Genomic DNA, 18,691 nt, shown 5'->3' with positions numbered 1-18,691 from the left:
TCACATTTTTTTCTCTGAAGCTTTGGTGAGCATAATAAAGCGTCTCGTGCAGTTCCAGGCTCCTCCGACAGAGGGCGCCGTGAGCCAGTGGGCGTTGAATCTTGGATTTTCCAGCGACGCTGCAGACTGCGCTGCGTGTCTTCCCGGTCTTCATCAAAACTGACTGTTTCTTCTCTTCCTGAACGAGATGCACGGTAAGAACTTTAATGTCTTACAAATATCTGGCCTGCCTGATGCATGGAAGGTGACGGTACAGGTGAGATGGTGCTGATGCTGAGGAGGAGGAGGATGGTGGTGGCGGTGATGGAGTGGATGCTGCTTCTGTAAAGGTAGCGCACCTCGATGGCTCTGCACCTTTACTCGTGATGCGGTGCAAATATTCCAAAGCTTGTATTCGTAGCTTGATATGAATGATTGTGCCTGGTGTGAACAAACAGGAGAAGGCGGGGCTGGCGGCAGGGGAAAGTGATGCCTCCATTTTCATCCTCAATATTTCATGAGGCGCTTTAATGTGCCGGAGAGCAGAATGAGGTGTTTTTCAGGAGGCGGGCAGGACGACCTGCCTGACAATTGAGGAGGGGGAGGGGATGGTGCTCAGGGAGGCGTGTTGATGGAGAACATCCTCCGTGCCATGAAGGCATCCCAGCAGGGAGCTTATTGCTGCCGCAGCACGGCAACCGTTACTGCAAAGATTGTGTGTGTGAGACGTTTAAGTCCGTACCTGCACACACGCAGGATATCAGCATCAGAAAGTCTGCCTTTTTAAATTGATTTTAATGCTCACGCCTTCCAGTGTTGCCATGGTTACCAACCCAGGAACTACAATAACATGCTCTCTGAAGCTGAAGAGTTATTTATTTTACATAACCCACTTTTCACCTGGAGGGAGATTCGGTCGTCCCTGACCACCGCCTCTGTGTTTCATGGTTGAATATTATTAGTAATTAATTAATATTATTAATTAATATTAGTATTAGTAGTCAACAGTGTTCATACTATTTTGGGGGGAAATGAATAAAAAATGTTAAATGAAGGAAAATACAACTCAGCATTCAGAAGATGCATTCAAAGACGTTCTGACATGTCGTGGAGATGCACAATGTCTTTTTTCAAGACCGATATGGTGCCGCTATCACATGATTTAAATTTAAGCCCGATTCCACGTTTAACAGTAGATTCCGTTTTCATTGGCCAATTCCACAATTCTGTTAAAAGAACAAAACTGAGGGAAAATGTGGAAGTCTTGGGTTCTGTTCCGGTTCTGGGTTCCAGTCTGGTTCTTTCTTGCCTCTTTTGCCAGTGGTCCAGTTGCTTTGCTTTCAAGTAGTTGAAGACCAGGGGTCCTCCGAGTGGTGCCAGAGGACTTAGGGGATTGTGCAGGATCACTAAGCACGCTGGTCCGACCCAGCCTGGACCAATTTTGGTGCCCGAGGCAAGATTTTAGGTGGCGCCCCCCTTGCGTTGCAGTAAATTTGGGCTCAACATTAGCATTAGTGGTTAGCATGTTGGCCACATAGTCAGGAGACCTGGGTTCGATTCTCCATTTGGGCATCTCTGTGTGGAGTCTGCATGTTCATGTTCTCCTCATACATGTGTCTCTTTCCTCCCACATTCCAAAAACATGCTAGGTTAATTGGCCACTCCAAATTGTCCATACGTATGAATGTGAGTGTGAATGGTTGTTTGTCTTTATGTGCCCTGTGATTGGCTGGCGACCAGGGTGTACCCCTGAAGTCAGCTGGGATAGGCTCCAGCATACCCCGCCACCCTAATGAGGATAAGCTGCATAGAAAACGGATGGATGGATGGATGTAAAAAGGTGATCTTACAGAGACCTCTAGTGGTAGTTTCTGGTACTGCCTGGGCTGAAACTTCAAAAACAACACCAACATCTCACATAACCTGCCACTGCTCTACTCTCCTGGTCTTTCTTGCAGCACAGCCATCTCCAACATCTTGAGACCAGACTTGGTTTATGCTTATGATGCCAGGTCCACTGAGACCCCCTCGCATTAGATCACTTTCAGTTTCAGTCTGGAGAGTGGCAGAGATTCTAAAAGCAACCCACATGATGGGGTACAGTTCTACCAGCTTGTCTCATGCAGTAAGGCCACATTCCATATTGGTCATATTCTTGGATGGCAGTATTGGCAATGTCTCTATCTGTTATGCAAGGTCTGTGCCATCAATATCCGGCTGGCTGTTCCGGGTCACAGCAGTACGGAGACTTGTGTCACAGCTTAGTTTGAGGAGCACACCTAAGATGTTATTCACCTCTCAAGATTCTGAAATCTCTCCTCAAGTGAAGAGATGGCAGTATTGAAAAATGTGGTTTCCATTTGTTGTCGTCTATATTCCATGGATTCATGGGGGACTCAGACAAAGTTCCTTTTTGTGGTTGAGTGGTTAGCGCGCAGACCTCACAGCTAGGACACCCGAGTTCAATCCCACCCTCGGCCATCTCTGTGTGGAGTTTGCATGTTCTCCCCGTGCATGCGTGGGTTTTTTCCGGGTACTCCGGTTTCCTCCCACATTCCAAAAACATGCTAGGTTAATTGGCGACTCCAAATTGTCCATAGGTATGAATGTGAGTGTGAATGGTTGTTTGTCTATATGTGCCCTGTGATTGGCTGGCCACCAGTCCAGCGGTGTACCCTGCTTCTCGCCCGATGACAGCTGGGATAGGCTCCAGCACCCCCTGCGACCCGGTAGAAAATGAATGAATGTTGGAGCTCAGCCTCCACGTTGCAGTCGTCTGCATCAGGAAATTGGGGAGGGAATCTAGTTTTCTTCAACAGGCACTCAAGAGTCCAATAAACACTTGCTTTTAAAAATAAAATTAAAAAAGATAAACAAAAAACCAAAGCAATGCATGCCTATAGTAGACTACTGTACCCTATAGTAGACTTAGAACTATAATATATAATGGAGAGGAAAATTCATAGCATTTTCTGTAATTATTGCAAACATGAGCCAACCAGGCGTCGGAATGTAAACAAATGCTGAATAAATCTAATATTTACACACTTAAGGAAAGGCTTGCAGGTAGGAAGTAGTTGTATTGCTATTTTCCATAACACTTGGGCCCTTCCAACAGCCAAGTTAGTTATTGATTAGTTAATGTTTAATGACACTATCAAACATCGTTCTGCAACAGAAGAATAATATCATGACATCATCTTTACTGTAACATTACCAACAGTCTTTCTGGGTTTGGGACACTTTGGGACATGTTTATGTAACTTGGACAATACTGTCGGTGGACGGTTGGGGATGCGTACCCAGTGTAACCGTAGCAACCTCTTCATTTATCACACATGTCAACAGAGGGCCGAAGCACTGCAGGGTTTCTTTCCAACCAGTTTCTCCAGCATGTGATTTAATTGACGATTAATCATTAAAAATCACCTGCTTTAGTGACCCGACCCTCCATGGCATGAGTTAGACACCCCTGATTTATCACATGCTATTATTATCACTACTGTAGGCTTGGCTGTACGCTTAATTTAAGACATAATCATCTCAACCATCTGTCACGTTGGGGCATGGTCGTGTAGTGTAGCGACCCCAGGATGCAGAGATGAGAACCCAATTGCAGGTAAAAATGTATTTATTGCAGATGCTACGCAGCAGCACCACTCACTAGCACGTCCAACATAAAAACAACAATGACCCAACCACTAAAGGAGCGCGCACCTGAACTAAATAGGCATGAAAGAAAATGGGAAACAGGAAGTGAATACAAAATAATGGCATGAACCAGGAACTAAGGCAGGAAAGGAAACTAAAAGAGCTGTCACAAGGGGGTAACGCCCACATCGTGAAACCATCCATCCATTGTCTATGCCGCTCATCCTCAACAGTTAAATTAGACATGGTGGATGGCATCAGTCTATAGCAGGGGTGCTCACACTTTTTCAGCATGCGAGCTACTTTTAAAATGACCGAGTCAAAATGATCTACCCACTACAAAAATGCAAAACATCTATTTATTTTCAAATGTATTGAGGATTATTTGTACGTACAATGTATGTTGATGTACCTTACATAACCAAATGAGCCAATATTGCAAAACACACATAATTAACTATTAACATTTTTTGTAATTACCTGAGTTTACTTTGATGACTTGCACTGAATTGAACCAGCCAGGGATGCATAGTCCGGACAGTAGCTGCTGATAGCCAGCCTCAAGCACACTTCCAAATGTTTATCAGTCATGGATAATATCCGTATCATAATATCCGTATAATATTCCATATCCGTATGGAAGTCATATGTTTTTTGCCTTTTTACTTGGTCCAGCTCCTTCACTCATTTTAGTGACCATAAACTTTAGCGAGGTCTTCAAATCTGACGCAATTCGCCGACTAGCTTAGCACTTTGCATCGTTGTTTACGCATGAGCGGTGACCTAAAGGTCAAAATTCAGTTGTCATCTGACTGGTTGTCCTGTATGTCAATCAAGTAACGGGGATGGATGATAGGCTGACATCGTAAGTTCTGCTGCACTTAGAGACGTTGTTTGATTTGATTGGTCGCCCGAAGGGCAACATTCAGTTGTCATCTGAATGGCTGCCCTGTATATCAATCAAGTGACGGCATTGATGCTGGGATGATATTTTTTTAATGTCACGCCGCGATCGACCAGCGATCGACCAGTACCACCTCCGCGATCGACCGGTAGATCGCGATCGACTTAATGAGCACCCCTGGTCTATAGTGTCGATGCCATGGGCCGGTCTTGGATGTACGAGAGTTTCCATTCATATGGTTATCTTTTTCCAGGTTCCGACCTGGAACTGGATTTCTGACTACGTGATTTTGTCCTTCCTGAGGGCCTTACTAGAGCTGATTGAGAAATGTGCGATAGAGAGGAACCGTTACGGAATAACAACCTGCCGGCTGATGGGAACGCCAACGATATCAGGACAGATGACAGCCGGAGAACAGTCGGCAGCACGGCTCTGTCCGGTCAGGACAAGGTGGTCATCTGGGGTACGGATTCCCAGTGTGACGACCCCGAGCTGGCAGAGTTTGAGATGCTGGAGTGTCAGGAACTGGAGGCGTACCTGGTGGAGGATGGAGATGATTTTGTCGGGCTGAAGGATCGCAACAACGATCCGCCGCCTTCAAGCAGCAGAACCACAGAAGAACCGGCGACTGAGCAGTCTCATGGTTCTGCTTCAGCTGCTATGAACAACAAGGAAAGAACTTCCCAAACAGAAAATACGCCAAAACATCTCAAGTCTTGCGTGGATTTGAATTGGAATTCCACTCTTGACTCAAAGGATCTTCAAGCACAAGTCAAACACACGGAAGAGGAGCACAACAGGAACAACAATCACTTCAATAAAGCTTTCAAGGGGGCCGCTGAACGCAAGGCCTCGCCTGTCAAAAATGCGAAAAGCAAGAAAAGCACTCAAGCAGATGAGCTTTCAGACGGGAACGCAAGCCCTCGGAAAATCAAAGCCTCTCCGCCCAAAGTTGTGAAGAAACAAGCATCGTTTGATAACTCTCTGAAAAAGCAGAACTCCTTTGAGAGGAGCTTCAAAAAGCAGCCCTCGTTCGAGTACACCTTCAAGAAGCAGCTCTCCTTTGATAACTCCACAAAGAAGCCACAGAGCTCCTTCGACAACGTCTCCCGCTCTTCCAGTCTGGAGAGGAGGAAGCCGTGGGTGAGCTCCAGGCACCCGGCGGCCCCGTCGTCACCCAGGAGACAAACTCCTGCATCTCCGGCCAAGGGGCCGAGCGCCCAAGCAGCGTGTTCCAGCTCCCCTCAAAGAATTTTAACAACAAAACCACCGAAGACAAATCTAGGCAGCGGGATTCCCAAACCTGTAACTCCCGTGGACAACAAGAGGTCCTCGCCTCCTGCTAAGCCCAAAAATGCCCGTCCAAAAATCATCACATGTGTGCGCAAGAATCCTCAAGGATCTGACGTCTCTCATACCAGTCCGCCGACTCATGTAGATCCAAGGGTTGGACCTTCTCATAAGGGCTCCTACTTTGACAAGTACAGGCAGGAGTTGTCTGGACCTGCTAGCCACCATGAGGACACACATGGGAAATGTCCCCAGGAGGTAAGATTGTTTTCTTCAGACGGTGGTGTTTATTTGGGCAAGCCCTAAGACCCCACATGTCTCCATGTCTCTCAGCAGAACAACCCTGAAGATGGAGGCTACCGCTCCCCCAGAGCGGCAAAGCCTCAGCTGGGCTTGGGCGCCGTCACCAGACAACCTGCAGCCAAAACACGACCCCTGCCAGCAGGTCTTAGAGAGTCCCCAGGTGAGATCTCTACATCATCTCAGCGGTTCTTTTTACTGAGTCACTACCATCCATCTGTCTTTAGGGGACCATAGAAGGACTGGTGCAGAGACCTCCCCCAGGAACCTCCTGACCAAACCGGGACAAACTGGTCTCCGTCCTCCTGGCTTCTCCACACTTCCAGGTGCACGAAACACCACCGTGGGCGTCGGCAGAAGTGCATCTTCGATGTCCGGCAGCCAGATCAACGATGACAACCCCTGCCGAACTTCTCAGCGTGAGTGCTTGCCAAATTTACATCACTCACACGACCGTCAATATTGGAACTAGGAGTCTGCTGTGTTAATATGTTTTATAGGAGTTATAAAAACTCTTTATTTGTATAGTCATATTAGAAAGTGACATTTTGGGTCTTTGGTGTTTGTACTAGCTAAAGTTAGCATTCATACAGAACAGTACGTGCTTTCACCATGTTAGAAAACTCCCCAACGATGTCAGAAAATTTGCTTGATTTGTCGGTACTCGCTTTCAAGAAAATATGTCATCAAGGGGGTTTGAACTGTTGCCAGGTCTAGCAACAAAATCGCCAAGTTGGCAACACGCCCTGCTCAGATAAGACAACCTAAGACAACCTGAAGCGATCCAGTAGCGATCGATTGAGTAGCCTGAGAATACCTGAATGAATATTAGTGAATAGTAGTATTAGTAATAGTAGTATTAATATTCACAGGCAGCATAGAAAACCTGCTTACCACCTTCTGAATATGCTTTTAACACTATTAGAGCCCTCGCAACATGAAATAACACCCCTACAGTCACATCCATGCTCCTGTATACTGTCCAATATATAGTAAACATAGTAATTAGGGATGTCCGATATTGCCTTTTTTGCTGAATAGTAATATGCTGATATTTTCCACTCTCAATATCTGATACCGATATCAGTCGATACCAATATGTCCTGTGGTGGAATGAACACGTATGTGTTGTATACAGCATTTTTTAAATATCGGTTTTCATGATCGGGGAAAAAAATCTGATACAGATGTCAACCGATATCATATTTTTATGCTGATATTGGGCAGATAATTATCAGGTACCCCTAATAATAACAGAAAACATAAATAAATACTTCATTTGGCTCTTGTCTCATCAATGTAACATTACTGACACCTTGTGACCAGTATAGAATCCTACATATCATCACAATGTCTGTGAATGTGTCTTCTGAATGCCTTATATTTCTATTTGACTTCATTTAGTCATGTTTATGCTGGAAAATATTTTAATGGTGACAAAAAAACACATACAATTTGCTTCAATAAGCGTATTTTTTGACTTATAGGTCATAGTCAAACATGAAATAGCGTTGATTTATTTAAAGAACCGTGACAGGTTGAAGCTGCAAAGTGGTGAGGGATTACTGTGTTAGCTACCAGGATGGAAAGAATGGTTCATAAATCCAATGTATGGAATATTTCACCATAATCGAATGCTTTCATTGTACCTGAAGTCACCGCAGTAGAGCATCCTAAATTAGGACAAAGAGGGATGATTATTCACTTGTTTTGATTCGTCCTGCTGGCGTCTCGCTGTTAGCCAGTACGCTTTCCAATAAAATCCAAAATAAAAACCTCCCTGGTGGATTCTTGCAGGGACAGCCTCAGGCTTTCTTGTTGTTAATAATTCAGCGTTTCGCTTCCCACTGAGCCTGATCAGGAATGTCTCGATAACGCTCCACAAAAGTCTCTTTGGACCTTTTTTTTGTCATCAATACTGATGTACTTCAACATTGTTTCAATTGCACGCATCGTTCCCAACAACCTCCATACAGAGCAGGAGTAGGGTTCCTACTGCTCCGTCAATTCATCAGTTACAATAACAGCTTTTGTATGAATACTTGAATACTTGAATACTCGTGTTTTGGTCTCCGTTTCCTCACCACTTGGTGCTTCAGATGTCAAATGTTACATATTTTGTGGATAAATCAAGTATTTTCCAGTAAAATACAAATATATTCATTCATTCATTGTGATGATGTGTAGTGTTCTTCACTGGTCGCTAGCTGTCAGCAACGGGGCTGTAATGTTGGACGAGACACACAAGCACCAGACCTGGTCGCCGGAACAACAGGCTTTTATCGCAGCTTTGAAGGATTTCACAACATTAACTCGCGTCGCCAAGCAAAAACTTAACTCTGAACCCTTGACGTCACTTCCTGTCCGCTCCCCCGCTCAACTCCCCTTGGCAACACACACACGCATGAGCCTTATTCATGTCTTATTTCCTCTTATTATATCGTGGAATAGTGGTTAGCGTTCTGGACTTTGGAGCAGATTTCCCGGGTTCAAATCTCCACTCGTGATCATCATCGGTATTCTTCAGGAAGGGCATCCGGAATATAAAGGGCTCAAACCAAGTCACTTTGCGGGTCAAAAAAGATCCTCTGTGGCCACTCCGTAATCAGGAAAAAACCGAAAGAAACATTTCCTCTTATTATGTCTACGATATTGGGTAATAGGAGTGTAAAGGTGAATATAGGGGTGTTATTTCAGGCCCAGAGGGCTCTAATAATGTTCAAAAGCGTATTTATGTGTTCCAAGCTCTGTGTCTCATATGAGGGTATATGAAGTCTCATAAAATGACACCCTTTTGTCGTAGTATTAGAACTTTTTTCTTAGTACTTTATTCACATACAGTTTTACTTTTTCTCATATTGAGATTGTATTCTTTATAACAGCACAAATTTCATGATATAGTTTGGCTTTTCTTCTTCGCAGCACCATGACACTTGAGTTCTGAGTTCTATAATATAGTTCTGAGGCCTGAGTTGTATAATATTACGTCTTTCTCCGCTTACTTGCACCACTCAGTGGCCAGAGACCGTATTACAGTACAATGCGTTTCGGCGGAATTCGCAAGACAATATGACAGTTCGTCCATGTAAAGCCTCTCTGGCAACTACGTGTATTTATTCAAATATTTTCACTTCACAGCTCCTAAAAAGGAAGCCAAGGATGTGGAAAAGTCTCCTGGTGAGTTCTTGCATATCACATTGCACTTAGTGTGTGTGTGTGTGTGTGTGTGTGTGTGTGTGTGTGTGTGTGTGTGTGTGTGTGTGATCATCTATCTTGAGTCTGTCCTTCATTGCGAGGCCCTTCCCACTGTTGCCATAGCAACCGGCTCCAGTAGCTGACATGAAATTGCTTGGCCGGCATCCTGTTGCTTGTCAGCAAATATTAGATTAGATTAGATTAGATTAGATTAGATTAGATTAGATTAGATTAGATTAGAGTCGGTTGGTTTGAATTGTATTTTATTTTTTTGCATTTCTTTTACTGGTTGAGGTTAGAATGTTATTATATACAATTACAATATATAGAGTTATATAATGTATATATTACATCTATATCTATGTCTATATATATATATGTCTATATATATATGTATATGTATATTGGCAATGGTATATGTATATATATATATATATGTATATATATATATATATTTAGACATAGATATAGATGTAATATATACATTATATAACTCTATATATAACTCTATATATATTCTATATATATATAGAGAGAGAGACATAGATATAGATGTAATATATACATTATATAACTCTATATATTGTAATTGTATATAATAACATTCTAACCTCAACCAGTAAAAGAAATGCAAAAAAATAAAATACAATTCAAACCAACCGACTCTAATCTAATCTAATCTAATCTAATCTAATCTAATCTAATCTAATCTAATCTAATCTAATCTAATCTAATATATGTATATATATATATATATAGAGACATAGATATAGATGTAATATATACATTATATAACTCTATATATTGTAATTGTATATAATAACATTCTAATAATTGAGAATAATATAGTAAAAATATGATTTGAAAAATGTTTTCCTTCTCCAAGATGATACTAGATTAAATAACCTAATTTTGTTGTTGGGTTTGGTGAAATGAGTTAATTATTTATGTTTTGATTTATTTCATTTTAGCTTGTTGTATTAAATTTAATTCAATGTTTGTCTACTTTTTTAAAATTCCCTCTTCTGTCCTTTGGCGGTCCCGCCGTGCAGCCCGCGGGCGGTCGACGGTCCAAGCGTCGGGGGCCCAGCGGGCGCAGGAGCTGGACCGGGCCCTGATCAAGCTGCTGAGGGAGCGCTGCGAGCAGCAAGGCCGGCAGCTTCAGAGTCTTCAGGCCCAGTTGAAGAAGGCGTCGCTGTGCATGAACGTCCTCGCCATCACCACGCAGCACTTCTGTCGCAAGGTGGCACACCTGGAAAGCTTTTATTTTTAACACGACTGTCTTATTATTTTAATGCTGTTTGCCCTCTGGACCCATTGGCTCCCAACTGACTCCCAGTGGATCCGCAGTACATGTTTCATGTGCTGCAATAAAAGAAAGGCTTCGCTATGCATCTTAAAATGCAGCCTGGAGCTTATCCGCCAACTGTCTTTTTTTTTTTGTTTTGTTTAGCAGCTTGGCTGACCTAGCATGCTGGTAGAATGGAACTTTAGCACTGTAGCGCTCATACAGTAGATATGCTAGTGTTGCTAACATTTGCTTTCAAGCTTGATTTGTTATGATGACATTTATGAAAAATGAATTCCAAATTAGACGACTTTAGCTATTTTTAACGGCCAAGGACCCAAGTGTGTTTGTTTACATGCTAGCAATGTTGTGTATCTTGGAAGCCTTAGCAAAGCTTAGCTTTGTGGGACGTTTTGTTTGTGACCGTGGTTTGAAATCGACTGTTTTGTGCAACTCCACAGGCTAATTTAGCAACAATGGTGTCAACCGGGCTTTGCTACACGTCTTAAAATGCGCCACAGCTCTACAAAGTAAGGTGTGGGGGGCAGTACGTTTTGTGTAGTTTCTGTCCTTTGAATATGCTAACCTAGCCATTAAAATGTAATGTTAGCACTTTAGCACACATAGGTATTACAAGCTAGCAGCATTTTGTATCTTGGAAGGGGATGTCTTGTCCGTGACCATGGTTTGAAGTTGGTACTTTTGTGCAACTTTATGGCTTTGATGTAAGAAGAAGGCAAACCAGGCTTTGCTACACATCTTAAAATGCGGACAGGTGCTCTCCTAAGTATCTTAGTCAGCTACAGGTTTGAGGGCTGTATGTTTTGTTCCTTGAATATGCTAACCTAGCATGATGTTGCCGTTAAAATATAAAGTTGTCACTGTAGCAACCATAGCTTTTACAAGCTAGCAGCATTTTGTGTCTTGGAAGCTCACTGAGCTTCACGGGGGCCGTCTTGCTCGTGCAACTTTAAGAATAAGGCAAACCATGTAAATCAGGCTTTGCTACGCATCTTAAAATGCCGCCTGGAGCTCCCCCCCCCCCCACTAGCCGTTACTCAGTAAGTTTGATCTTGTCCTCAGTGAATATGCTAACCTAGCATGGTGTAGCTGTTCCAATGCCAGTGCAATGTTAGCACTTTAGCGTGGTATACTGTAGATATGCTAGCGTTGCTAGCATTGTTGTCTTCCTGTCCCACTCCTTCATGGTCCTTTACAAGGTTGTATCATTTAAACATGGCATCCACTAAAAGTGCAGACTTATGGCACTGCTTTTCAATATGTACAGTACAATCAATATATATATATATATAATCATTACAATCAATACGAGTATCTGGGGCTGTTAAGCGGCCATGTTTGGAGTCCCCATAAGACAACCATTCACTCGTGGATGGCTTTTCCTCTCCTACCATCTCCTGCTTTTTCCTTTTAGTGTGTTGTTGTGTCTGCGGGGGAGGTGAAGGGGTTAAGGCCTGGGCGTGCACTGCTGGGCCGGGCTTACGTTGTCTTTGTTCCAGGCGCTAGGGAAGGAGGTGAGGCTTCTCCCCTCTCTCTCCCCTCCTCCCTCTTCCTCCTGCATCCAGCAGAAGGGATGCTGCTGCCTGCCGCTTTACGGGCCAACGCTGCTCCAGGCGTCCTTGCCTCATCCCCACGGTAAAGCCGGCTTGGTGTCTCTGCGCGAGGCAGGAAGCATTGCGGGGTTTTTGCGTCTTGACAAATGTGCTGAGTCAAAGCCGGCCGGTGTTTCTCGACGGTCCGGTTGTGGTGGATTGCTGCCGCGGTTTGCGGTCGCTGCTGATTGGTGATGCTAATTGCACTGAGACTGCGGCGTCTTCTGATCTTGGATTAGATCTTTAGTTCATACGTCTTCTATGCTTGATCTGGGCTCAGCGACCATCCCGCCGCACTGGTCACATGGGTGGCTTTTTATAGGCCAGTGAAGGCGACGGATGAGCTCACCGTTTCAATCATCTTTATTATTTCGGGAGACATTTGGAAGGCGTGCTCCTTTCTCTGGGAGAGGGGGCGGTGTCGGCAGGAGGGCGGAGGCTGGTTGATGACAAGGAACATTCCCAGAGGTCACGCTGTGGCTTTTAAACCGGCTTGATGAACATGAAAGTTTTCCTTTGCTGTAAGCGTGCGCCGTGTGTTCCAGGGCGAGAGCGCTGCCGTGAGGGAAGGGGAGCTGTCCCGCGAGCTCGCCAGGATCAGGGATGAAGTGGGTGAGTGAGATGGATTCCATTTGAAGAGTCACCTTCATCTTCCTCTGCTGATGGAAGGTTTACTCAATACTTAATGCTACTAAAATAGTATTTTATAACAATTTTTAATCGTAATTCCTGATTAGTATCCAAACTATGTTCATCATTTCATGCATAATATCGTACATGCGAATATTCATTGTAGTAGTAGCCGTGGTAGTGTAACACTAAACATGCATGTTTTTTATTATTTTGTTAGTATTAGGAACTTTTCATTGTTATTGTTGTTCATTTTCTATCATTTGAATTTTAAATTGTAATTCTAGATTCATTATGAAATGAAATATGTATCAGTATAATTAACATTTTGTTATTATTCATTGTATTAGTAGTAGTACTGCACTCATTGTCATCATTCATAGTGTTTGTTTTTTTGGTATATATACTTGTATATATATTATGTATTAAGTATTTGGATAATATTTATAATACTTAATAATAGTAATGGTTGTTAGTATTCCTATATTAATTCATGAATAATAGGGTCTACGGTATATACCCCCATGACCCTAACCCTAAGCCCTAAGCCGCATCAGGTTTTCCAAAAAAAAAAACCCAAAAAAACGCATTTATTAAAAACAGAAAAATGAATAAACTTTGCTTTGGTTCCGATTTTCTACAAGAAAAGCTCTGATTAAACATTCCACTGTTCTCAAATATCTTACGTTTTATTTTTCTACACAAAATAAGATGAAAAGTAAATAAACAAATCAAGAATAAAGAAAATCAATCAATGAATAATGAATAAATAAATATAATAATAATAAAATGGCAAATAATAAAAAGTTAAGAAAGCACATATAGTTGGTGGGTAGACAAATTATTTTTTTCAGATTAAAATGAACAAAGCATTATTAGAGCCCTGTAGACATGACAAAACACGACTATAGTCACATTTATACTCTTTTTATTTACAACATATTGCGCAACTGCAGGGTCTTGAGACACATGCTAACTCGCAAACTAGAGAGCTAGCGACCTAAACGGTAGCCTTCAAGTTATTTCCTTTAAACTTAAATAGCCAAAAACTTACCACTTCCACACGGATAGGGAGGATAACTATTAACAGTTATTTAACCTTTAACATGAACATGAATCAAACGTAATAATTTTTTCTGGGTACATGATACCATACAGCATCCATATCAAACTTGCGCGGGCCGCACTAACATTAAACTTTCATATCAAGGCGGGGGCCTCAAACTAGTGTCCTGCGGGCCACATTTGGCCCACGGGCCGCGTGTTTGAGACCCCTGGTCTATGTTCATTATTGAGTGATGATGATGATGATACGATAAAAATGTATTGCAGCTTTCAGTGTGTCCCACTGGGAGCAGCTGCAACGGGAGAAGCAGGAACTGGAGCTGCATTTTGAGGCGGAACTTCAGGGCCTGCGGGCTCAGCAGCAGAGCGAGCTGGGAGCCCTGGAGGAGCGGCTGAGGTTGCAGCACTCGGCCGAGACCAGGAGCCTGAGGGACCTCCAACGCGCCCAGCTGGACCACCTGAGGGGGCAGCAGCAGGAAGAGGTGATACTCTCTTGGAGATTCGGTATGGATGACCTTTTTGAAGGTGATGTTTATGTTCTGGAGCAGATGGAGGAGCTGGATGAAAACCACCAGGCGTCCCTGGCGGAGATGGAGGCCGCTCACATCGACACGCTGGCCACCCTGCAGGAGGAGCACGCCAGGACTGTGAAAAGTAGGAAGCATCATCAGAAACAAGTTCCTCACGCCGTGGTTAGATAACAAGCGCATCTTTGTGGTTGGCAGACCTGAAGATGGCCCACGAGCAGCAGAGGAAATCTCTGGAGGAAGGCTTTGAGAAGATCAGACTTTCCTTACAGGTGACACCTTCTCCCTTCCTCTTCTTCTTCTTCAGCAGTCAGATCAATGATGTGCCTTTGTTCCACCAGGATCAAGTGGACATGCTGACCTTCCAGAACAGAAGCCTGAGGGATCGAGCCAAGCGTTTTGAGGAAGCTCTCCGCAAAAGCACAGACGAACAGATTGTGGTGAGACATGTGTGATGTCACATGGTCACCATCACTGTAAACATCTACTAACTGTTCCTCACCAACCTTTTCACTCGTACCAGACTTTTCCAGACTCCCTATCATGCTAACGGATGAGAAACCATACTTTTCCAAACACTTTCTCATGCTAATGCGTGAGCAATCAGGCTTTTTCATACACTTTCTCATGCTAATGGTTGAGAAACCAGGCTTTTTTAGACACTTTATCATGCTAACGGGTGAGAAACCATACTTTTCCAGACACTTTATCATGCTAATTGGAGAGAAACCATACTTTTCCAAACACTTCCTCATGCTAATGGGTGAGCAATCGGGCTTTTTCATACACTTTATCATGCTAATGGTTGGGAAAACAGTCTTTTTCAGACACTTTATCATGCTAACAGATGAGAAACCATACTCTTCCAGACACTTTATCATGCTAACGGATGAGAAACCAAACTTTTCCAGACACTTTATCATGCTAATAGCTGAGAAACCATACTTTTTAGATACTGTATCATGCTAATGGTTGAGAAACCAGGCTTTTTCAGACACTTTATCATGCTAACAGAAGAGAAACCATACTTTTCCAGACACTATATCATGCTAATGGATGAGAAACCATACTTTTTTAGACACTTTATCATGCTAAAGGGTGATAAACCATACTTTTCCAGACACTTTATCATGCTAATTGGAGAGAAACCATACTTTTCCAAACACTTCCTCATGCTAATGGGTGAGCAATCTGGCTTTTTCATACACTTTATCATGCTAACGGATGAGAAACCAAACTTTTCCAGACACTTTATCATGCTAACGGATGAGAAACCATACTTTTTAGATACTTTATTATGTTAATTGTTGAGAAACCAGGCTTTTTCAGACACTTTATCATGCTAACAGAGAGAAAACATACTTTTCCAGACACTTTATCATGCTAATGGATGAGAATCCATACTTTTTTTAGACACTTTATCATGCTAATGGTTGAGAAACCAGGCTTTTTTTAGACACTTTATCATGCTAAAGGGTGGGAAATTATACTTTTCCAGACACTTTCTCATGCTAATGCTTGAAACAACAAGCTTTTTGATACAATTTATCATGCCAATGGTTGGGAAAACCATACTTTTCAGACACTATTTATCATGCTAATGAATGAAAAACCTGGCTTTTTCAAAGGCTATCATGCTAATGGCTGAGAAACTAGGCTTTTTCAGAAACTTTATTATGCTATTGGATGAGAAAATATCTCCAGTATTAAGAGATACTTTGTCATTTAATAGCATGAGAAAGTGTCTCCAAACTTTTGACTGAAGATACTCTCTCATGAAGATACTTTCGCATGAAAAAGTCTCCAAATGTTTGACTCAAACCAGTCCAATACCGTTTGGAGACACTTCCTCATCCAATTGCATAAGAAAGTGTCTCCAGTCAAAAGTTTGGAGACACTCTGTCATTGAATAGCATGAGAAAGTGTCTCGTGCTTTTGACACACTTGTGTTGGCAGTTATTTGGTGTGATGGTGATTAGAGAGGGATGAGAAATATGAATTTTCATTTTCTGCGTTTTTAAGGACGCCTTAGCGCCGTATAAACACATCGAGGAGGACCTCAAAAGTCTGAAGGAAGTCCTGGAGATGAAGAACCAACAAATCCATCAGCAGGAGCTGAAGATCACAGAGCTGGAGAAAATAGTAAGCTTACATGATCCTGATATGCTGGCTCAGGCGGGCCGCGTAAGAAGACATGGCTGAGGAGCGCAGCGTCAGTTAGCGCTCGAAGAATTGAAATCGTGTGTCGTCCTCTCGTGTCTTTGAGCAGGCTGAAAAGAACGCTCACCTGGAGGAGCGGGTGCAGCTTCTACAGCAGCAGAACGAGGACCTGAAGGAACGCATCGACAAGAACCTTGCCGTGTCCAGGTCGGTGCATGCTAACAGCATGATTGTTATTTTTCCTGGTTGCACCCCTGCTATTGGTTGTATGATGTGAAAAAGCGAAGCATCAAATTCTGCTGTTTTGTTTTTTTAGTTTTCTTGCTAAATTATATATTCATAATCTGCCGCTAGCTGAAAAAAATAACAGCCACATCCACAAAGGGCCCAGAGGCCGCACTTTGGACACCCCTGCCATAACACTATGACTTTATTCTCATTAAATTGTAACTTTTTTTGTAACCTAATTTTCCAAATTGTAGTTTTGATACTTCCTTATAATATCATGACTTCAAAAACAACTTTTCTCTTTAAAATTTCACGTAATATTTCCTAAAATGTTTTGATATTGTTAACTTTTTTCTCTGCATATTATGACTTTATTCTTGTCAAATTTCCGCAGATTTTTTCAATTTTTATTTTTAGTGTTTTTGCTAAATGATATTGTCAAACTGGTAAAAACAGCCGCCGCGGTCTGCCAGTGGCCTTTGGTCACCCCGGTGTTAGCGTTGGTGCTAACGCTGTGGCATCTTCCCGTTGCTAGACAACTGTCTGAGGAGAACGCCAACCTGCAGGTGAACGTGGAGAAGGAGAGCACGGAGAAGAAACGTCTGAGTCGCACCAACGAGGAGCTGCTGTGGCGCCTCCAGACGGGCGAGCTCAGCCCCCGCGTGTCGCCCAGCTGCTCCCCCGTCCGCCGGCCGCCCTCGGTACCCGGCTCGCCTGCCCGGCCGCACTCCTACCACCAATGACCTTCAGGCGCTTCCGGCTGGCCGCCCGTCGGTGGTCACTTGACTCTTTTTTTTTTTTAAAGAAGCCCCCCAGTGGTGCGTTTGTATGACTACTTTGGGCGTGTTGTCGCTCTTTTTTAGTCATCCAACACTCAGGACGATGTAAATACAGCATGCTGGCTCTCTGCCGTCCATTTTCTTCCACCAGCGACCTCCACCAAGGCCCAAAGCGTCACGTTTGTCAACCTTTTCATCACCACACGTGACCTCTTTTACTGTCTTAGCAAGCAAAGGAGAGGACACGGGTGCCTTGCTCAGGGGCGCCGCAGGAATCGAACCTCTGGGATCCTTCAGTGATGTTCCATGTTTTATTCCCATGTTCACACAAACACGGGTATTTGACCTCTTTGTCTTCTTCTTCAGTGTGGCCACGTGATCAAATCAACACTTGATGATGATTAGAAGCCAAATCTGAGGTGTGGACATTTTCATTGTTGTCGTGTTTCAGCGTGTGAATGTCCGAGGAACAAAACAATAGCTTTTGGATGAAATGAAATTCTGCAGGTCGATAATGAATGATAATTATATGGCAGGAAAGCGTTTGTATCAAGTGCGTGAATATTTGTATTTCCTATAATGATATATCAGCCATGCAGACTTTTTAACATTGCTTTTTTTCATCATAGTTTATTGTAGAAGCAGTGAGCTATGAAGAACTATTGAGAAGATTGCGATAAAAAAATAATTGAAAAAATATGTGGAATGTTATAAAGGAGAGGAACATCCGTTTTGCAAGAAAAAAATTGTCACAAGGAAAATAAACGTTTTTTGAGAAGAAAGTGGTAATTTCACAAGACAAAGTCTAATTATACAAGGATGAAGCTGGAATATTACAACAAAAATGAGCCAAATCAATTATTGCTGTTTATTTAAAAATTAATAACATTACAGGATAACGTGTATGAAGTGCTTTCATATTTTAAACACTATGACAAAGAAAACAGATCTGGGAAATTATCAGCATTGTAGATTTTTAAAAATGTGTATTTATTTTTAAGCATATGAATGTAGCAGCAGTGAGTTATTGGGGCCACAATGTAAAACTGAATGACAAGAAATGCACAAGAACCTATGTACTA

At 42.8% G+C, this 18,691-nt stretch overlaps 1 protein-coding gene across 3 annotated transcripts; it reads left to right on the top strand.

Moving 5' to 3' along the window:
- The first annotated feature begins 32 nt into the window (after positions 1–32).
- mtus2b (microtubule associated tumor suppressor candidate 2b) lies at positions 33–18,391 on the top strand. 3 transcript variants are annotated; one of them, XM_058079407.1, is made up of 14 exons: positions 33–194; positions 4,788–6,082; positions 6,161–6,287; positions 6,352–6,543; positions 9,263–9,301; positions 10,372–10,562; positions 12,766–12,832; positions 14,183–14,397; positions 14,464–14,569; positions 14,641–14,714; positions 14,784–14,882; positions 16,465–16,584; positions 16,709–16,809; positions 17,366–18,391. In XM_058079407.1, the coding sequence occupies exons 2-14, from the start codon at positions 4,862–4,864 to the stop codon at positions 17,571–17,573; spliced, it is 2,760 nt and encodes a 919-aa protein (XP_057935390.1). In that variant the 5' UTR covers positions 33–194; positions 4,788–4,861; the 3' UTR covers positions 17,574–18,391. The 3 variants fall into 3 exon arrangements, with proteins under 3 accessions (XP_057935390.1, XP_057935389.1, XP_057935388.1); XM_058079406.1 differs by having other exon boundaries at positions 6,158–6,287; positions 16,712–16,809; XM_058079405.1 differs by having other exon boundaries at positions 6,158–6,287.
- The last annotated feature ends 300 nt before the right edge of the window (positions 18,392–18,691 follow it).

The sequence above is a fragment of the Doryrhamphus excisus genome, chromosome 8 (genome assembly GCF_030265055.1).
Source record: "Doryrhamphus excisus isolate RoL2022-K1 chromosome 8, RoL_Dexc_1.0, whole genome shotgun sequence".
Lineage (NCBI taxonomy): Eukaryota > Metazoa > Chordata > Actinopteri > Syngnathiformes > Syngnathidae > Doryrhamphus > Doryrhamphus excisus.
Note: the sequence above shows the minus strand (reverse complement) of the source record. Positions and strands in the feature narration are given on the sequence as shown.